At 38.9% G+C, this 20682-nt stretch overlaps 2 protein-coding genes across 18 annotated transcripts in view; one reads left to right on the forward strand and one right to left on the reverse strand.

Moving 5' to 3' along the window:
* The window catches only part of ARMC10 (armadillo repeat containing 10), a 33868-nt gene that overhangs the window by 5476 nt on the left and 7710 nt on the right, over nucleotides 1-20682 (forward strand). For all 9 annotated transcript variants that reach the window (XR_010381727.1, XR_010381728.1, XR_010381729.1 and 6 more), the window contains exons 2-5: nucleotides 11067-11215; nucleotides 13435-13569; nucleotides 16360-16536; nucleotides 19994-20065. Coding sequence is in view for 5 of the 9 variants with exons in the window: in XM_064487664.1 (XP_064343734.1) it covers nucleotides 11067-11215; nucleotides 13435-13569; nucleotides 16360-16536; nucleotides 19994-20065 (533 nt within the window). In the remaining 4 variants the exon portion in view is untranslated. The remainder of the gene's footprint in view (nucleotides 1-11066; nucleotides 11216-13434; nucleotides 13570-16359; nucleotides 16537-19993; nucleotides 20066-20682) is intronic.
* NAPEPLD (N-acyl phosphatidylethanolamine phospholipase D) overlaps nucleotides 14799-20682 on the reverse strand; it is a 60712-nt gene continuing 54828 nt past the window's right edge. For 5 of the 9 annotated variants that reach the window (XM_064487659.1, XM_031454735.2, XM_064487663.1 and 2 more), the window contains 2 exons: nucleotides 20341-20475; nucleotides 14799-17434 (listed from right to left, as the gene is read on the reverse strand). The gene's annotated coding sequence lies outside the window, so the exon portion shown is untranslated. The remainder of the gene's footprint in view (nucleotides 17435-20340; nucleotides 20476-20682) is intronic. The other 4 variants (XM_064487662.1, XM_064487661.1, XM_064487660.1 and 1 more) reach the window with 4 other exon arrangements.

Here is a 20682-nt window from a genome sequence, read left to right on the forward strand (position 1 = left end):
TCCATTGAATAAATATACCACAGCTTCTTTATCCAGTCATCTGTCAATGGACATTTAGGTTGTTTTCATGTTTTGCCTATTATGCACAGTGCTGCTGTGAACATTGGGGTGCATGCATCTTTCTGAATTAGAATTCCCTCTGAATATATACCCAGAAGTGGGATTGCTGGATCATATGGTAAGTCAATTTTTAGTCTTTTGAGGAATCTCCCTAGTGTTTTCCTTAACAGCTGCACCAAACTACATTCCCACCAGCAGTGTAGAAGGATTCCCTTTTCTCCACATGCTCTCCAGCATTTATTGTTTGTGGACTTTCAAATGCTGGCCATTCTGACTGGTGTGAGGTGATACCTCATTGTAGTTTTGATTTGCATTTCTCTGATAATGAGTGATATTGAGCTTTTTTTCATGTGCTTATTGGCCATTTGTATGTCTTCACTGGAAGATTACTTGTTTAGGTCTTCTGCCCATTTTTGAATTGGGTTGTTTTTTTCACTGTAAGTTGCATGAGCTGATTATATATTCTGGAAATTAAGCCCTTGTCAGTCTCATCTTTTGCAAATATTTTCTCCCATTCCGTGAGTTGTCATTTTGTTTTGCTTATGGTTTCTTTTGCTATGCAAAACTTGTAAGTTTAATTAGGTCCTATTTGTTTATTTTTGTTCTTGTTTCTATTGCCTCGGTAGACTGCCCTATGAGAACATTGCTAAGATTTATGTCAGAGAATGTTTTGCCTATGTTTTCTTCTAAAAAATTTATAGTGTCTTGTCTTATGTTTAAGTCTTTAAGCCATGAGTTTATTTTTGTGTGTGGAGTGAGGGACTGTTCTAACTTCATTGATTTACATGCTGCTGTCCAGTTATCCCAGTACTGTTTGCTGTAGAGACTGTCTTTACTCCATTGTATGTTCTTGCCTCCTTTGTCAAAGATTAATTGACCAAAAGTCTGGGTTTAATTCTGGGCTCTCTGTTCTGTTCCATTAATCTGTATGTGTGTTTTTGTATCAATACTGTGCTGTTTTGATTAATATAGTTCTGTAGTATTGCCTGAAGTCTGGGAGGGTTATTCCTCCAGCTTCATTGTTTTTCTTCAGTATTGCTTTGACAATTCTGGGTCTTTTGTGATTCCACATAAATTTTAAGATTATTTGTTCGAGTTCTGTGAAAAATATCCTGAGTAACTTGATAGGGATCGCATTAAATGTGTAGATTGCTTTGGGTAGTATGGCTATTTTAACAGCATTAATTCTTCCAATCCAAGACATGGGATACCTTTCCGTTGCTTTAAGTCATCTTTAATTTCCTTACTCAGTGTTTTGTAGTTCTCCATGTATAAGTCTTTGACTTCCTTGGTCAGATTTATTCCTAAGTATTTTATTGTTTTGGATACAATTTTAAAAGGGATTGTTTCTTTACTTTCCTTTTCTGATATTTCATTGTTAGTGTAGAGAAATGCCACTGGTTTCTGTATATTAATCTTGTATCCTGCTACCTTGCCGAATTCTTTTATCAGCTCTAGTAGTTTTTGTGTGGAGCCTTTAGGGTTTTCTATATATAGTATCATGTCACTGGCAAATAGTGACAATTTTACCTCTTCTCTTCCAATTTGGATCCCTTTTGTTTCTTGTTCTTGCCTGATTGCTGTGCTTAGGACTTCCAAGACTATGTTTAATAGAAGTGGTAAGGGTGAACATCCTTGTCTTGTTCCAGATTTTAGTGGGAAGGCTGTCAGCTTTTCACCATTGAGTATTATGCTGGCTGTGGGTTTGTCATAAATGGTTTTTATTATGTTGAGATATGTTCCTCTATACCCACTTTGGTTAAAGTTTTTATCATAAATGGATATTGAATTTTATCAAACGCTTTTTCTGCATCTATTGAGATGATCAGGTGGCTTTGTCCTTTCTCTTGTTGATGTGGTGTATCACATTGATTGATTTAGATATGTTGAACCATCTTTGCGTCCCCGGGATGAACCCAACTTGATCATGGTATATAATCTTTCTTACGTGTTGTTGGATTCTATTTGCTAATATTTTGTTGAGGATTTTTGCATTTATGTTCCTCAACAATATTGGCCTATAATTTTCTTTTTTGGTATTGTCTTTGGCTGGCTTTGGTATCAGGGTGATGATGGGTATATAGAATGAGTTTGGGAATATTCTCTCGTCTTCAACCTTTGGAAGAGTTTGAGAAGAATCGGTATGACCTCTTCTTGGTATGTTTCATAGAATTCCCCAGTGAAGCCATCTGGTCCTCGGACTTTTGTTTTCAAGGAGGTTTTTTATTGCTGATTTTATTTCACTTTTGGTGATTGGTCTGTTCAGATGATCTATTTCTTATTTTTTTTTTTAAGGTACAAGAGGTTTTTTTGGGGGGTGGGGGAGGGAGGTAATTAAGCTTATTTTTTATTTACTGGAGGAGGTACCGGGGATTGAACCCAGAACCTCATGCATGCTAAACATTCACTTTACCACTTGAGCTGTACCCTCCCCCTGATCTGTTTCTTCTTGATAGTTTTGGTGGACCATATGTTTCTAGAAACTTGTCCATTTAAGTTATCCAACTTACTGCCATGTAGTTGTTTTTAGTATTCTCTTAGGATTTTTTGTGTTTCTATGGTGATGGTTGTAATATCTCCATCTTCATTTCTCATTTTATTTGTGTCCTCTCTGTTTTCTTGGTGAGCCTAGCCAAAGGTTTGTCAATTTTGTTTACTCTTTCAGAAAACTAGCTCTCTTGGTTTGATTGATTTTTTTCTGATTGTTTTTAATCTCTGTTTTATTTATTTTCTCCCGAACTTTTGGTTTCTTTCCTTCGGCTGACTTTAGAATTTTGTTTGTTCTTTTTCTGTTTCTTTTAGGTGGAAGTCTAAGTTGTTTATTTGAGATTGTTCTTATTTTTTGAGGAAGGCCTGTATCACTGTGAACTTCCCAGAATATATATTTTATTCCATAGATTTTGTGTGGTTGTGTTTTTATTGTTGATTGTCTCAAGGTATTTTTTTAATTTCTTTGATTTCGTTGTTGACCCATTGTTTATTTTAGTGGCATATTTTTTAGTCTCCATTCTGTAGGTCTTTTTCTCATTTGTTTTTTTGTGGTTGATTTCTAGTTTCATGCCATTGTGATCAGAGAAGATGCTTGAAATAATTTCTTTCCTTTTTTTTTTTTTTATTTGTTAATTGGTTATTTTTTACTTTGTATTTTTTGGTTTACAATGTTGTATTAGTTACTGGTGTACAGCATAGTGATTCGTTTACACATATTCATTTTTCTTACTCTTTTTCACTAATTTCTTTCCTCTAAAATTTGTCAGGGCTTCTTTTGTGTCCAAGTATGTGGTCTGTTTTAGAGAATATTTCATGAGCGCATATTGATTTTCTGTCTGGAAGACCTGTCCAGTGATGTTATCGAGTGTTGAAGTTTCCTATTACTGTGTTTCCATTAATTTATCCCTTTATGTCTGTTAGCATTTTTTTTAAATATATATTTAGTTACTCCTATATTGGGTGCATATATGTTACCGAGTGTAATATCTTCATCTTGTATTGCTCCTTTGATCATTATATAGTGTCCTTTTGTCTTTCTTTATGGCCTTTGTTTTAAAGTCTGTTTTGTCTGATATGAGTATTGCTACTCCTGCTTTCTTGTCATTTCCATTTGCATGAAATATCTTTGTCCGTCTTCTCACTTTCAATCTGTGTGTCCTTCACTCTAGAATGGGTCTCTTATAGGCAGCATATTGTAGGCTTTTGTTTTATTATCTAGTCTGCCAGTCTATGTCTTTTGATTGGAGCTTTTTAGTTTCTTAATGCAGGCATTTATTGCTATGAACCTCCCTCTTCGAACTGATTTTGCTGTTTCCCGTAAGTTTTGATGTTTTGTATTTTCATTTTTATTTGTGTCAAGATAAATTTGATTTCCATTTTGATTTCTTCTTTGATGCATTTAGTTGTTCCATAGCATGTCACTTAATCTCCATATATATGTGAATTTCCCATTTTCTGTTTGTAATTTATCTATAGTTTCATACCATTGTGGGTAGAAAAAAATGCTTAGTATTGTTTCAGTCTTCTTTATTAAGACTTTTTTTTAATGTAATACATGATCTATCTCGGAGAACGTTCCATGTGCATTGGTAAAGAATTCGTATTCTGCTGCTTTAAATTGAATGTTTTGTAAAAGGTCAGGTTCATCTGGTATAATGTGTCCAATGTTTATTCACTGATGTTCTGTCTGGATGATCTATCCTTTGATGAAAGTGGGGTTTTGAATCCCCTACTATTACTGTCTTGCCACCTATTTCTCCCTTTAGCTCTGTTAATGTTTGCTTTGTACATGTATGTGCTCCTGTGTTGGGTGTTTAAATATTTAGAAATGTTACATCCTTTTGTTGGATTCACTCCTTTATAATTATATAATGACCTTCTTTGTCTCTTATTATAATCTTTGTCTTAAAATCTATTTTGTCTGGTAAGTATAGCTACCCAGCATTTTTATGGTTTCCATTTGTGTGGAGTATCTTTTCATCCCTTCACTTTTAATCTTTCCTCAGTGTGTGACTCCTTAAAGCTGAAGTGAGCCTCTATAGGCGGCATATAGTTCATGTAATGTTGTGATTTATAGTAAGAAATATGTATTTAGAGAGTCAATCTTCTATAATAATGATAAATTGAGTGTAACCTGTAGAACTGTGGATTACTATATTGTATACCTGCAGCTCATATTGTACATCAACTATAGTTCAATTTAAAAAGTTTCTGAAGGTGAAAAAAAAGAAATACACATTTGGTCTTCACCCCCCATTTCTGGTAGAGTTTATAAAACCCTTGGAATTCCCTAAGTGATGTCAGAGATAAAGTGTCTTTGTTACATTACTGAGGTGACTTTTGGAAAGCATCTGAGAATGGGGCTGGTTACTAGTGGAGCCAACCATGTGATTAGAGGGTTGGAACTTTCAGTCCCACCCTCCTGACATCTAGAGAGGTGTTAGGGTCTGAAGGTTGAGTCAGTCACCATTGTTCTATGATTTGATCAATTGTGCCTATGTAATGAAGCCTCTATAAAAACCCAAAAGATTGGGGTTTGGAAAACTTCCTGATTGGTGAACATATGGAAGTTTCCCATACCTTGTCCAGTGGATCTCTTCGATCTGGCTGTTTCTGAGCTATATCCTTTTATAATAAACTGATGACCTAGTAAGTAAACTATTTCTCAGAGTTCTGTTAGCTGCTCTAGAAAATTAATCAAACCCACGGAGGAGGTTGTTGAACCTCCAATCTATACCTGATCAGTCAGAAGCGTAGGTGACAACCTTGGACTTTCAGCTTGCTTCTAAAGTGGTCATGGATGGGGGGAACCTTGTACGATACAGGCCTTAACTTTGGGGATCTGATATAGTCTCCAGGAAGATAGTGTCATAATTTAGATGAATTATAGGACCCGCAGCTGTTGTTTGAGAATCACTTGGTACTGTGGGAAAATATGCCAGGACCAGAAAATGACTTGGGTGCTATTTTTTTTTTAACCCATTCAGGCCCTCTGTGCCTTTTGATTAGATAATTTAGTCCATTTACAATTAAAGTAATTATTGATAGGTATGGAGTTACTTCCATGTTGCTCATTGTTTTTTGGCTGTTTTGTAATTCCTTTGTTCCTTTCTTCTCTTGCTCTCCTTTATGACTTGATGGTTTTCTGTAGTGGTTATAACAGTCTATTTTAAGTTGATAACTTAAGGTTGAATACATTCTAAAGCTCTACATTTTTACTCACACACAGACATTTTATGTTTTTGATGCCAAAATTTACAACTTTTTATCTTGTGTATCCCTTAACAAATTATTATACTCATAGTTATTTTTACAACTTTAGACTTTTAACCTTCATAAGTGATTTACCCACCACCATTACAACATTAGATTATTTTGAGTTTATATATTTATCTTTAACAGTGATATTTATGCTTTCATTTGTGTTCCTGTTACTAATTAGCACCTTTTTGTTCAGCTTAAAGAAGTCCCTTTAACGTTTCTTGTGAGGCCAGTGTAGTGGTGCTGAACTTCAGCTTTTGCTTGCCTGGAAAACTCTTCATCTCTCTCTCCTTTATGAGGGACAGTTTTGCTGGGTAGAGTCTTCTTGGTTGACAGTTGTTTTCTTTCAATGCTTTAAATATGTGGCACTACTCCCTTCTGGCCTGCAAAGTTTCTGCTGAAAAATCTGTTGATACTCTCACGGTGGAGATCCCCTTGTATGTAACAATTTGTTTTTCTCTTGCTGCCATTAAGATTTTCCCCTTGTCTCTTAACTTTGGACATTTTCATTATAATGTGTGTTGGTGTGGGTCTCTTGGGAGTCCTCCTGTTTGTAACTCTGTGCTTCCTAGGTCTGGTTGTCTGTTTCCTCCCCCATGTTAGGAAAGTTTTCAGCCATTATTTCATCTTAAAGTTTTCTGCCCCTTTCTTGCTTCCTCTGAGACCCCTATAATACAAATGTCGATCTGCTTCATGTTGCCCCATAAGTCATTTCAGCTATCTTCGCTTTTTTTTTTTTTTTTTTTTTTCATTTTGTCACTGTGATTCGGTGAGTTCCACTGCCCTGCCTTGGAGTTCAGTGATCCTTTCTTTGCTTCATCTAGTCAGCTGTTGAACCTAGTCTGTTTTTCAGTTCAGTTATTGTATTCTTCAGCTCCATGACTTCTATTTGGTACTTTCTTATATTTCCTGTCTCTCTGTTGAAATTCTCACTGCATCTGTCCATTCTTCTCCCGAGTTTGGTGAGCATCTTTATGAATGTTATTCTGAACTCTTATCAGGTAGATTACTTACCTGCATTTCATTAAAGTTTTTTTCCTGAGGTTTTAATCTTGCTTTCCTTTGGAACATATTCCTCTATTTCTTCATTTTGCTTGACCCTCTGTGTTGACTCCTATGCATTAGATGAAACTGCCACCTCTCCCAGCCTTGAAGGAGTGGTCTTGTATAGGAGCTAAACCTTATTCAACTCTGCCCCAGCTCTTAGTTGTTTCTCAAAAATTTGTGATTGTCCAACCAGCCTATTTTATTTTTAATAGCTTCCAGTATTTGAGGGTGTGCCAAGAGCTGTCACTGACCCAAAGGGGAGGTTCTCAGTCAGCATCTCGATGCAGACTGATTGGAAGTCAGACCCTAAGGTAGCAGTTTTTAAAATATGCAGATATACCTCTTGCAGGGAAAGACTGGGAGACGGGTATTTCTGTCTGCTCCCTCTTTACTAAGCTGTGGAATGACAGATGATTAAGTACTCTTTCTTTGTTTGCTACTCTCTTATTGAACCCATGCATCCAACACCAGAGCCAGGTGATCTAGGGTGGCAGCCCAAAACCTGAGGTGCCAGATGCATGCACAGGCTCCTTTCTGGGAAATAGCAGTGACCTGCAGCAAGGTAGGGGAGAGTGCGAAGATGGCGCCCGTCTGGCTTCCTTGTCTCCAGAGGGTTTTGCTCTCAGCCTTTTTCGCTGGAAAGACTGATTCCAGTCTGTTGCTCTTGCTGTGCCCTGGAGGGTTAGCCATGGTGAGTGTGCAAACCCTTCAGGAGCTGTTTCTTATTTCAGCATAGCCTTGTGGGTCTTGTGAGGGCAAGCCCCGTTAACTTTCAAAGCTAGATGCTTTGGGGGCCTGTCTCTCAGATGGAAGTCTTAAAACTTGCAGCACGGGATGTGGGGGTCCTAAACCCCTTGCTCCTCAAGGAGAACCTAGAAATTTGTGAGTTCCCTGCCAGCTGTGTGTCACTGCTCTGAGGGTGGGGCTGGTGGCAGGATTGTGTCTCAGCCTTTCTTGTCCATTTCAGAGTGGGTTGTTTTCTCATTTGCCCAACATGTAGGAGTCACTTGGTTTCTAGATTTTACTCAGAGGAAACTGTTCCATATGTAGCTATAGATTTGGTGTGTCTGTGTAAGGAGGTGAGTTCAGGATCTTGCTATGTCACCATCTTGAACATGAACCAAGTAATTGTTTCTTTGTCTTAAAATTTAAGGAATTTGTAATTCCTGTATTGTTCAGATTGTTTGAGAGCTTGAAAGGGGTGGAAATATTTCCAATTCATTCAACAACCTGACAACAAAACCTGACAGGGAGAGCACGAAAAGACTATAAATCTGTCTCAGTTATGAATAAAGTTATAAAGTACTAAATAAAATATTAATAAATCAAATCAATCAGGCAATTAAAGTAGTAATATACCAAGACCAAATGGACACGCAGGGAAGATTCATATTGGAAATATATTGATGTGATTTTTTGCATTAATAGATTAAAAGCCAAAACACACGATGACTCTATAATTAAAAAGAAAGTTAACTTACGGTTCCCAAATGGGAAAGCTGGGGGCGGGGGATAAATTGAGGGTTAGGGATTAACATTACACACACACTACTATATATAAAATAGATAACAGGGACCTACTTATAGCACAGGGAACTATATTCAGTATCTTGTAATAATCTATAATGGAAAAGTGTGTGTGTGTATGTATGCATATATATATATAAAACTGTATCACTTTGCTGTACACCTGAAACTAACACTTTGCAAGTCAACTAGACATCAGTTAAAAAAAGGCATTTGAATATTATCACTTATGATAAAAACTTGCAGCAAGTTAGGAATAATAGAAAGAAATGTTCTTTAACTGATGGAAAGCATCCATCAAAAACCAAAAGCACATACTACATTTAATGGTAAAACACTAGTAGCATCCTTACTAAATTCAAGAAAAAGAAAAGGACAGCTGATACCGCAGCTGTTATTCATCATTGTCCTGGAGTCTTTGCTAGCTTGATAAGAAAAATGCATATGATCCAGCAGTTCCACTCCTGGGGACATATCCCGAAACACAGAAATGCTTTAAGGTGGGCACTATTAACTCCCATTTAATAGATGAAGAAACTGAGCCTTGGAGAGGTTAAGTCTCTCAGCTGGTAGCTTATGTGGAATTTGAACTAGATTTATTTAGCCTTGGCTTACTTTTAACTACCACGTTGCCCCTCCTTCTACAGGTGAAAATTCTATGATGTTACACTTTTTCCTATAAAATTTTGTTTAGCTGTTTATAAATAATTTACATATCTATAAAACCTTTTTAATGGCTTTGTGGGAAAATATATAAGGCAGTTGCAGGATTTTGAAATACCTTAGAAGTGTGGATGAGTTAAATTTATATTTCTGCCATGTGAATGTGTGTAAAGTTACACAGCGTCAGAGCAGTTAGGAGCTTTGGGAACCAGTTACAGTCTTCAGCCAAGCCTTGTAATTTACAGATGAGAAAACTGAGACCCAAGAAGAGTTTAAGTGATTGCCTGCAGCTTTATATTTTCATTTTTCTGGTCTCTGCTAACTCCTGGCCTCAGTTTCCTTTGTAAAATGAGAGATTTTTTATGAACCCCCCCCCCAAAAAGTCTTTCCATTCTGAAAATCTGCTGTTTTGTCATTCTTTCATTTTCCTTTTCGAGTATTCTTTGGGTGAGGTACTTTCATAAAATGTAAATGAGGCAGGTAGTGGATTCAGGCGTAGCATCGGGGTCCAAGGGCTCTGATTATAAGACGTGGGAGTGGGAATGTGCTGGCCTTTTGGCTTCTAGATTTCCCTAAAGTTGCTTTCTTATTTGGCTTCCTCAGGACATCATATCATTTATTGGTTCCCATAATCTAAACTTGTCCTCTTTGTTCATATTTGTCTGTGATTGCTCTTTAAGCAATATACTCAGTTTTTTAAACTACAGGAGTAATACATGTTATTAAAAAGTACTTATTATTGTGGAGAAAAAATTAAGTACTCATGAACACAGGGTAGAAAATAAGTCATAATCCCAGCATCAAAAGATAACAACTTTTAATAATTTGAGGGACACTTTTTTAAAAGGCGCAGATGTGACATACAGCACCTATTGTTGTAAACTGCCCCCCTACCCCTCCACCTTCCCACACCACCTACCCCTCCCACCTCCCCACCCCGTCTCGTGGACACTTGCACTGTCTGACTAGTTAATTTTTTTGTTTGTGTGGTTTTTTTGGAGGGGGTAATTTGTTTTTTTATTTTTTGAAGAGTGAGTTATTTATTTAGGTTTTTTTTGAGGGTGGAGGTAATTAGATTTATTTATTCTGTTATTTTTAGGGGAGGTACTGGGCTTTGAACCCAGGATCTCGTGCATGCTAAGCATGCACTCTGCCACTTGAACTGTACCCTCCCTGCCGTAGTTTCATTTTGAAGGAATCATGTTCTATGTCTATAACACAATGATAGTGTTATAAAAATGGCTTGTTTTTCCTGTGGTGATTTCTGTAAAGAGTATTTTTTTTTTTAAAGATTAAAGCTATAAATTCTAAAAGTACCTGAGCATATCCAGCATTTGACCATGCTAGCTTTTACTCAGAATGACAGCTTTTGTCCTCACCCCCAGCAGGACTGTTATTCCAGCATCCCAGTCATTCTGCCTCCTCGTTCATATAAGCCAAGCAAAATGGCCTCACGGGCAGCATGACTGGGTTACTCTCATAGCCTTTCCTCTGGCCTGAGGCACTCTTAAAACTGTGTTCGGTGATAAAAAATATGAAAATGAATATATATATGTATGACTGAACTATTATGCTGTACATCAGAAATTGACACAGCATTTAAACTTTCTGTACTTTAATTTTAAAAAAAAAACTGATCGACATAGTTCTGCTTCATGCAAATCTTGGTTCTTAATGAATCTGTGCCTGTGGGGAAGTGTTCCCCTGGATGAGTGTACTTGATTTTTAAAAAGAAGAAACAGAAAGTGCTGTTAGCATGCAGTGCCTTACTAAAAGGGAAACGCCAGGTGACAGTTGGCTAATTTATTAATGTCTATAAGTCTCAGTATTCCATCTGTAAACTGAGAATTCTAAGAGTATCTTCTTCCAAGGGTCACTTGAAGATGAAAAGGGTAAGGCATATAAAGTGCTTAAAAGTGTGCTTAGCATCAGACTATGCATTCAGTATTGTTTGTAAAAGAAAATTTAAGTCTCACATTGATTTTAAATTAGTTTTAAATAACTTTATTCTTATGCAGAAGACTTAACCAATGGCTCATACGATGACGTCCTAAATGCTGAACAGCTTCAGAAACTCCTTTACCTGCTTGAGTCAACTGAGGATCCAGCCATTATCGAAAGAGCTTTGGTCACCGTGGGGAACAGCGCAGCCTTTTCCGCCAACCAGGTGAGTGCCCGCGCCTCGCTCTCCCATCTCACACGCCAGGCGCGGCTGTGACCCTGGTATGTTACTGAAGCTCCCACAGCCGCAGATTTTTCATTGGTAGTGTGGCTGTGTGTCCTTACAGCGTAACATTAGTTTACTTCTGAAAAGCACAGCTGATAGTAACACACTTAGTGGTAGTCTTCTAGATCCCTGTGAAGTTGGTCACTGGCATCACATTCCTAGTAGCGAATCAACACTCTGTATTGCACGGCCTTTTTAATTATTTAAAATTCAGCAGTGCTGTAATAGAGCGATGAAAGCATCCAACGTCTGCATGCTTTACGTTGTATACGAAGCTGAGGAGGCTGGGTCTGATGCAGGCGGTCCCTGGTCCACGCTCTGACAGCCACAGGCCAGTGTAAACGGCCTCTGCTTCCTTCTCCCCTCTCCACGTGTGGAGAAAAAGTAAAACATGTCGTAGTTACTTAAGAATTCATTAACATTGTCATGAATGCAAAATTATTTTGAATCTATACTTTATTTCAGGCTCTTTTTCTCCAGCATGTCAAAGTTTACTTACTGTATAGCTCTAGAGAGTTACAGGGAGATATAAGGAATATTTGTGTACTGCTCACATTTCAGTTGCAAGTGACAGAACCCAGCTTAAATTATTTTAAACCTAAAAGGGAAAATAGTGAGCTCAGTTAACTTGGACATCCGAGAATAGCACTGGCTTCAGGCACAAGTGTGCCCATGGCTCAGATGTTATCAGAGATCTCTCTTGCCCTGTCTTCTGTCTTTTCTTACCCCCTGCTTCTTGTGTATTGGTCTTTTTTCCAGCCACAAAGAGGTTTTCTTCACAGGGATGGAAAGAAAGCCACTGGCCTCTTCAAGCCTTCATCCCTGTAGCTCATGATCCAAAAGGTGGAGTTGCTCTGCGAGGATCAGTTGCCAACCTTTTGGATCCATTGCTGGGCCCAGGCACCCAGGACCACGATTAGCAAGACGTGGCTCACGTGCACATCCTCCAGCCGGAAATGGCAGGGATGGCTGTGAACACGGTTGACCAGCAGTCCCACCAGGCGCTGTGTGGGATGGAGGAGCAGCTGTGTCTGCCTCATTGGATAGAGGGGTGCCAGGCAGACAAAAACAACAGATGGTGACAAGCTTATGCCTGTATTGGGGGTATTTCTGACGCCATAGTTTTATATTCCTCTGAAACAAACGGTGGTCAGAGTGGGTCAGTAGCTTTCTTGAGTAGTGGGAGTTGGTGTCCCGCTGTCACAGTGCGTTCATCCGCTCTAACAGTACAGGTTTAAAAAGAAAGGGCTGTTTTCTGGTACCCACAGATCCTTGGTAAGAACCTGGAATTGCAGAGGGAAAGCTTCTTTTTTATCTTTCTGATAAAGCGGCATGTTTTGGCCTGACAGGAGTCATTTTCAGCTTATTTTTCTTGTAAGAATTGAAGAGGTTAAAGCCTTTTTCAATGTTGAGACAAAGGCAGCTAGTAACATAGTGTTGCAGTTGATTGTGAGAAATCCCCAAATTATTTTTCCTTTGAGAATCTGGGCAGCATTTATAAGCTGTGTGGAACTTTAATTCCTCCAGATTTAATAAGTATTCCTCCCGACGCCCCCAACTGAAAAACGGCTCTCTTTGGGGGTAGAGTCCGTGGAAGTACTATGTTCAGTTCTCCCCTCTTGGAGATTCCCAGCACAGGAACACAGGAATGTGTCCCAGTAAAGAGACATGCTTACTCTTGTTATATACCCAGAGTTTCTCAGACTTGCTTAACCATGAAACCTCCCTTTTTTTAATGGAGCATCTGTTAACATCTTGAGTGGTTAGTATTCCAAAGTATACATTTTAGCTAAACACTAGTGTTCTAAACCTTAACGCATTTTATATTGTCCTGTAATAGAGAAGTTATGTAACTTACTTCAGGGTAAAATAATTTTGTTTGTACATTGCTTGAGATCATTGCAGTAGCTCTGCAAATCTTCATTGTATATCTCCGTGCTATGGTTTAAATATTACAGAGCTTAAGAATTTATTTTCAGTTGATTTTCTTTACCTGTAAAATTATGAATAGTAAGCTTTTTAAAAAAAATAGGAATTATAGATTTTGTATGGGAACACTACTTCCAAGAGTCATTAATTTTTATTTGTATTTGTGAATGTGAAGAATATCCTGAAGGGGGCCGCATACTGAAGTCGCGGTCCTGTGTCTTTCCCGTTAGGTCGTTATTCGTGAACTGGGTGGTATTCCAGTCGTTGGAAGCAAAATCAACAGTCCCAACCAGAGTATCAAAGAGAAAGCTTTAAATGCACTGAATAACCTGAGTGTGAATGTTGAAAATCAAATCAAGATAAAGGTAAGTTATCTGAAATCACAAATGTGCAAGGTTTTCTGTAAATGAAAGTAACAAGGAAAATAATGAAACTGTAGCAGACCATCCTTTATAAATTTGTAACCAAGAATTACCTGTATTTTTTCTAGCTTTATTGAGATATAATTGACTTAGAATATTGTGTAAGTTTAAGCTATACAACATGATGATTTGCTACACATACATATATATAGCAAAATGATTACCACTCTAGCATCAGCTAACACCTCCATCACCTCATCTAATTATGTGTGTGTGATGAAAACATTTGAGAGCTACTCTTAGCAACTTGCAAGTATACAGTATAGCATTGTTAAGTGCTGTCACACTGCTGTACCTTAGACCCCAGAACTTAACTTGTCTTATCATATTAAGCTTGTACTCTTGGACCAGAATCTCTCTATTTCCTTCACCCTACCGTTCTACGCTCTGTGTCTATGAGTTCGACTTTCTTAGATTCCACCTATAAGTGAGATTGTTCAGTATTTACCTTCTCTGTCTGACTTGTTTCACTTAGCATAATTCCCTCAAGGTCCAGCTATTTTTCACAAATGGCAGGACTTTCTTCTTTTTTATAAATAAGTAATATTCCGTTATGTAGATAGACCATATTTTCTTTATTCATTTGCCATTGATTGACACTTACTTCTATGTCTTGACTATTGTGACTAATGCTGCAGTGAACACAGGGGTACAGATACCTCTTCGAGAGAGTGATTTTGTTTCCTTTGGATATATACCCAGAGTGGGAGCGCTGGCTCATATGGTAGTTCTGTTTTTAATTCTTTGAAGAATATCTGTTCTGTTTTCTGCAGTGGCTGTAACCACCGTCAGTACACAGGGATTCCTTTTTCTCCACATCCTCACCAACACTTGTTACCTCTTGTCTCTTTGATAATAACCCTTCTAATAGTTTGTGAGGTTTATGTGTGAGGTGGTAACTCACTGTGCTTTTGATTTGCATTTCTCTAATGATTAGTGATATTCAGCATCTTTTCATGAACCTGGTGACCATTTGTTTGTCTTTGGAAAAAATGTCTGTTCAGTTCCTTTGCTCTTTTTTTATGAAGAATGAGGCAGAGGAGGGAGGGACCTGAACCAGCCAATGAGAGGTGCAGTGGACTTTTGAATTTGGGGTTCAGTTTAATCCATGAGGTAAAGGAACCAGGGCAGAATCAGATAACATCAGCAGAAAGACACAGTAAGTTAGGAAATGATGTTAATTAAAAATTTATTGAGCTCCTGCTCTCTGTTAGAGAGTTTAGAAATGAACATGATTAACTCTTGTTTGAGGAAAGCCAGAAGGAGGGACAAGGCAAGTCCACAAATAGTTGTAATTCAAGGCAGAACATGATGAAGTACTTTAAGGAAAAATGTAAGTAAAATATTGTTGAATACACAGAAATGAGGCATCTTATTCACAAGTTTCTGTAAAAGGTAGCTCTTAAGAATCTCGCTCATCAGAACTTGTAAAGTTTCTCCAGGCAGAGTTGAGGAACGAGGGAATCCAAGAGAAAGGACCAAGGTGAGGTGGGCACAGCTCCAGGAGTAACAGAGCTGGGCCGTTTGGTCATCTTGTCGCTAGAACTGAAGAGATTCAGAGGTAATAAGGATGTGCATGCTCAGCACATTTTAGGAAACGCTTTGAAAGACATTAGCATCCTATGAAAATAGATGATTTGTAAAGGGCTAAGGAAATGCCATTTTTTGAAGGATGGATGGCTAATAAAACTATGACCCAGGAGAGCCAGATTGATTTGTAAATACTATTTAGATCTTGAAACCAGATTAAAAATTCTAATCTCTTTGCTTCACTGCTGTTACTTTAGTTTCGATGGTAACATGGATACATTTGGATAGTTTCAAAAGTCAGTACTGGCTCATGGGAAAATTGGCAATTTCTTAGAATTTCGTATTAGGAAATTTTTCTTACCAGTTAGAAGTTTTGGTGGAATTCAGACTTAGGTGAATACCAATTATTTTTAAGACGCAATGTTTCCAAGCTGGAAAGGCCAGACAGAAAATAGAGTTTTAGAAAACTTTCCATTACCCTGGGTTCACCTGAGATCTGTCCTGTGTGACATGGGTGTACCACTGGCACTGGGTTACTTTTCGTCAGCAGTGGTTTACGGTAGCAGGAAGGAGTAGTTCACGTACATACACCTCGGTAAGTCAGAACCCTGGGCCCAGTAGTCTGGCCTCTGCTTGCTTCTGAAAGAAAGAACTCTAAAGAAAAGTTGTATTTCACTTTGTCCTCCCCGCTCCCCTTTCTTTTCTTCTAACATGATGTAGCCCCTAGACCCTACTGTTCAGGGACTTGCTGGTGCAGAACGGCCCCACACATCTTCCTCCTGGCCCTGGTGTGCCCAGACACAGACAGGCAGACTGAGTTGGGAGGCCCCCAACAAGTGAGAGCCCCCACTGGTGTTAAGATCCTGGTCTCTGGGGTTGGACATTGCTCCACTGACTGATAAAGGTGAGCAGGGGAGCCAGGCTCCTTGAAGACTTTAAAGTCTTCATCTGTAAAATGGCCCTAATAACACTCCCTCGTTAGCGATGTCCTGGGATGTCGGGGGGATCTCTATAAAAGGCCCAGCACGGCACCTGCTGTGAACAAGGGCAGCTTTAAAAGGAAGTCGCCCACGTTTGAGGGCTGGATAGAAATGCCATCTTTCTCAAGAAGACAGTCTCATCCTGAGTAATCGCCCTGCTCCACTGTGCATAAAAGCTACTGTTCAGTAGCTTCTAAGATGCTCCCTTTTCCCCCACCTTCAGGTGTATGTGAATCAAGTCTGCGAGGATGTGTTGTCTGGCCCCCTGAACTCCGCGGTGCAGCTGGCCGGACTGAGGCTGTTAACAAACATGACAGTTACCAACGACCACCAGCACATGCTTCGCAGTTACATTACAGACCTGTTCCATGTGTTGCTCACAGGAAATGGAAGCACCAAGGTACGAAGGAAGCTGTCATTACTTAAAGTGCAAAGAGCTATTGCATCCAGCTTACTAAGATTGGCATTGAATTTGTAAGTCACCTATATCCTAGTTGAGGTCCCTCAGAAAGAGAAAGTTAAAAGTTTAAGGGAAACCCTTACATGGGCCTCAGAAAATACATTATTTTTATCCCCTAGTACTGAATTTCAAAATTAATGTGTGAAAATAATCTCTTATTTTAGTTATCAATAGATTGGTATTCATTTGTGTTTCTGAAAATCAGTTTACTTTTTATTGAAATGAATTAGCTAGCTCCCCCTCAACCAGATACAGGGCCATCCTGATTGAAAGGAATCTCTGAGTGACGTGCTGGGTAATCACATTTTTTGCTTACTTCAGGGTTAACAAACATTTTGTTTGATTCAGCCGTTATTTGTTGAAAAATCATTCTAAACCTTACACTTCTAAGCTTTAGTCGTGGACGTCTCTGCACTCCACTTTGACCCGTTACGTAGATGGAGCTGAGTTAACTGGGACACCTTGTGGAAATCACCTGAGCAAACCCCTCAGACAGGTATGCATTCTTATCCAGGGCCATTTGTCAGGAAGCAGCCTGGAAACAGAAGGGGCCTACGCGGAGGTTCCGATCAGTTGCACTGCTTAGTCATCCACATTTTGCTGCGTTGGTCTGTGCTCTCTGGCACCGTGGAGAGAAAAACGCACGAGCATTTTAGAAGGCCCAGGTGTGAAGCCAGACTCTGGATAGTCCACTTCACTGAAGTTACTTCTGAGGTTATCAAACTGTGATTACAGGAGAGCCTCACTTTTAGTCCTTTTCGGATGTGTTGAGATGTTTTCACATGGGCTGTGTGCATTTCCAGTGGCCACATTTATTTGGATCTAGTCCAAGATGTACCTAGAGGCATTTAGAATTAAATGGAATCATCATATTAGCAATATTTTAGCAATATTACCCCATCCGTAGGCAATTTCCCAAATGCATGCACCCACCAACACCCCTCTCCACTAGAGCAAGGGAACTTCCAGCCCCTGAGCCTCTGGGGAGACTCCGTTCCCCCCACCCCGTGGCCTTGCAGCTGTAGAAGAGAACCTCTCCTCTGCCTCTCTTGCAGCTGCCTTGCCCCAAACCTCCGAGGACACTGAATTCAAAGCCAGGCCATTCTGGCCTGGGAGCTGTATAGATCTGTCCCAGACATGGTGTGTGTTTTAATACACTTTATGACTTTTTAAAAGGTGACTCACACCACAATAGTATGTTCTATTTTTATTTTGTTTTTCCATTACATTGCGTAGTATGGTATTTCTGGGACAGAAAATTTGCTTTTTTGGTCTTTCTGGGAACCTAACCACCGATTGTTTCTCCATTAAAAAATGAGTTTAAAGTTCCAACTTGCAAGTGAACCCTTGGATAGTAATCCATTTGTAAGTGGGAAAATGTACCTGTTTTAGATATTTTCTTAGTAAATAAGCAAGATGAATTTTTAAAAGCTGTATTTTTAATAAGTGATCTCACTGTACTCTAATAACCTTTTGGGTTTAATACTGATTTTTAACTAAATGCAGATAATGGAAGATGAAAGTGAATAAACCTTGTGTTTGCTGCATCTGCCATGAAGACAAAACTAATGGTGGTTGGGGCAGGGCATAGCTCAGCGGCAGAGTGCTAGCCTAGCGAGCATGAGGTCCTGGGTTCAATCCCCAGCACCTCCATTAAAAAATAAATAAGTAAACCTAATTAGCTCCCCCAAAAAAACAAACAAAAATTTTAAAAAGAAAAACTAATGGCTTAAAAGAAATGTTCTGGAGTCACCACAAGATGGCGCATGTGACGAGAAAAAACAGGACTGAATGCCCTGTTGAAAACAAAATACATGTATGTAGCTTTTTAATCTGTAGTTGTATCTGTGTGTTTTTTTCCTCACTTCTGTGGAGCACAGCAGCATGGAGTTTTTAGTTCAGGCTACTAAACTAACTCTTACTGCTCCCTGTTGTCAACCTGTCCTCATGGATGACTAGTGAGCCTTTTTAGATTTTGTTGACTTCATCCAGGCTTATTTCATAGGTTCAGGACTATCCTGTTTCATAACTCTCATCCTTGTTTTCCTAACTGAAACTTCGTTGATGTTGGAGACGAGTGTTTATTCCTTCCGACACTTAATCTCCTTACTCCCCGTGAGGCCGGACCAGGTCTGACAGTGACCACCAGGGGGCACACTAAAGAAGAATCAGAAGTCGTCCTCACTTTTACCTTAAGAGGCTGTAATTTATAAAACACGTGCTTACAAAACATGGTCCACGCGTGGACAAGAAACTGTTACCGGTGGTTTCTGCTGGGGAGTGGGACAGGCAGACAGGATGGTGGCTTTTGTTGTTACTTTGTTCTCTTCTGCACTATTTGAAATTTATCATGACCATATATTTTATAAATATTTTAAAAATAATTGAAACAGTAAAGTTAAGCAAATTCTCACATATTCCTCTTTAATTAACAAATTAGTATGTACAGCCTGATCAAAGGAATGTGTGAGTATATAGGATCTGTGCATAAGGACCAGAGAGAAAATGCAAAACTTAATAGTTATTGTTTCTGGTCGGGAAATGTGGGTTAATTTCCTTTTCCTTTGTGCTTTTCTATACTTAAAAAAAGAAATGTTCTGCCGTAAACACATGCCTTGGTCATCCAAAAAGGGTTTATGGAATGACATCTGTTCCTCCCCAGGTCTAGTGGAGAGCACAGTGGTCACTTTTCCTGACTTGAGTATCCTCTCCCTGCTCCTCACTTTCCGTAATTTCAAGTATCTTGTAGAAAGTACAGTTTTACATGACCTCTGTTTTTAAAGGAAGAATTCTATTTGAATGTTTTTGTTACTGACTTTTCAGTTATAAGTGATAAGAATGCTGATATTTTAGCTAGTCAGCTCAAAGTTAATTGTTTGCTGATTATTATCTTACTGTCTATTTAAATGATTATAAAATACTGCACATTAAAAAAAGCTCCAAGAATCATAGTAACCTACTAAAAGGGGCCATATTGTTAGTCTTTATAACCAAACTATCTCTAAATTTCATACTTTAAGTAGAAGTAGACGGAGCTTTGAGAGATTCCTTTTTTGTTCCAAAGATCGTACTTTTACTTAACAGTAATCATAGTAAAGATCGTTTATGTTACATGTTAGACTTACCCTGTGTTGGGTATGTATGTGGGTGGGGGGTGGCTAGTGAAGACATTCACTGTTTTCTCCCTGTGTCCCTAAAGTGTAATTGGGAAACTAAGGATTTTAAATAAGATGAATGGAGGAGGTTTCATGAGTGGAGAGAATTTGAGTCAGATCTTGAAGAATAGGCAGGTTTTAAAATGTGGACATAGTTGGTGGGGGGCGGTTGGGGGAACAGCATGCCAGGGAGAGAAAATCCATGCTTGCTGATCTGAAATAAACCCATACTCTTATTTCAGGTTCAAGTTTTGAAACTGCTTTTGAATTTGTCTGAAAATCCAGCCATGACAGATGGACTACTTGGTGCCCAAGTAAATAGCCTACATACTTGTTTTATAAAAATACAAATATATAGATTTGGACAGATCAGGTAGGAAAAGATTTATCCCAAAATGTTAACAGGGATTCTCTCTGTGGGTATTTTGTTTTTGGTTCATTTTGCCTGTATGAGTTTCCTAAACTTTCTGTAATGAATATAGTTCACATTTCAAAATCATTTTTAAAAGTTCTCCTTAGCAATAGTAAATTATGTTTCTGACTTTATCCAATTTGGGGTACTTGGGTCATCACATCTTTTGTACTCAACCTGTTTATGTTCAGTGCACCTGAGCATCCCGTGAAACAGTAGCATTTATGGAGTCCCCGCTGTGTGGCTGGGCTGAGTGGCAGTATACGCCAGGGAGGACGGCACGACGGTGCTTGTCCTCATGGAGCTTACAGTCTAGGGAGAAGAGACAAACACATGTGAGAAGTGAGCAAGAGAATGAAAAGCTGTGCTAAGTGCTCTGAAGGAAGCGCAGGTAGTGCTGTGGTAGAATGGACCTCGACTCCCGTAGCACAGGGGCCCTGTCGTCTTCATCTGCTCAGCCCCGTGCCCCACACTGTAAGTACAGCTAATGTCTGCTGAGTCAGTGAGTGTCTATGATGA

The sequence above is a fragment of the Camelus dromedarius genome, chromosome 7 (genome assembly GCF_036321535.1).
Source record: "Camelus dromedarius isolate mCamDro1 chromosome 7, mCamDro1.pat, whole genome shotgun sequence".
Classification (NCBI taxonomy): Eukaryota; Metazoa; Chordata; class Mammalia; order Artiodactyla; family Camelidae; genus Camelus; species Camelus dromedarius.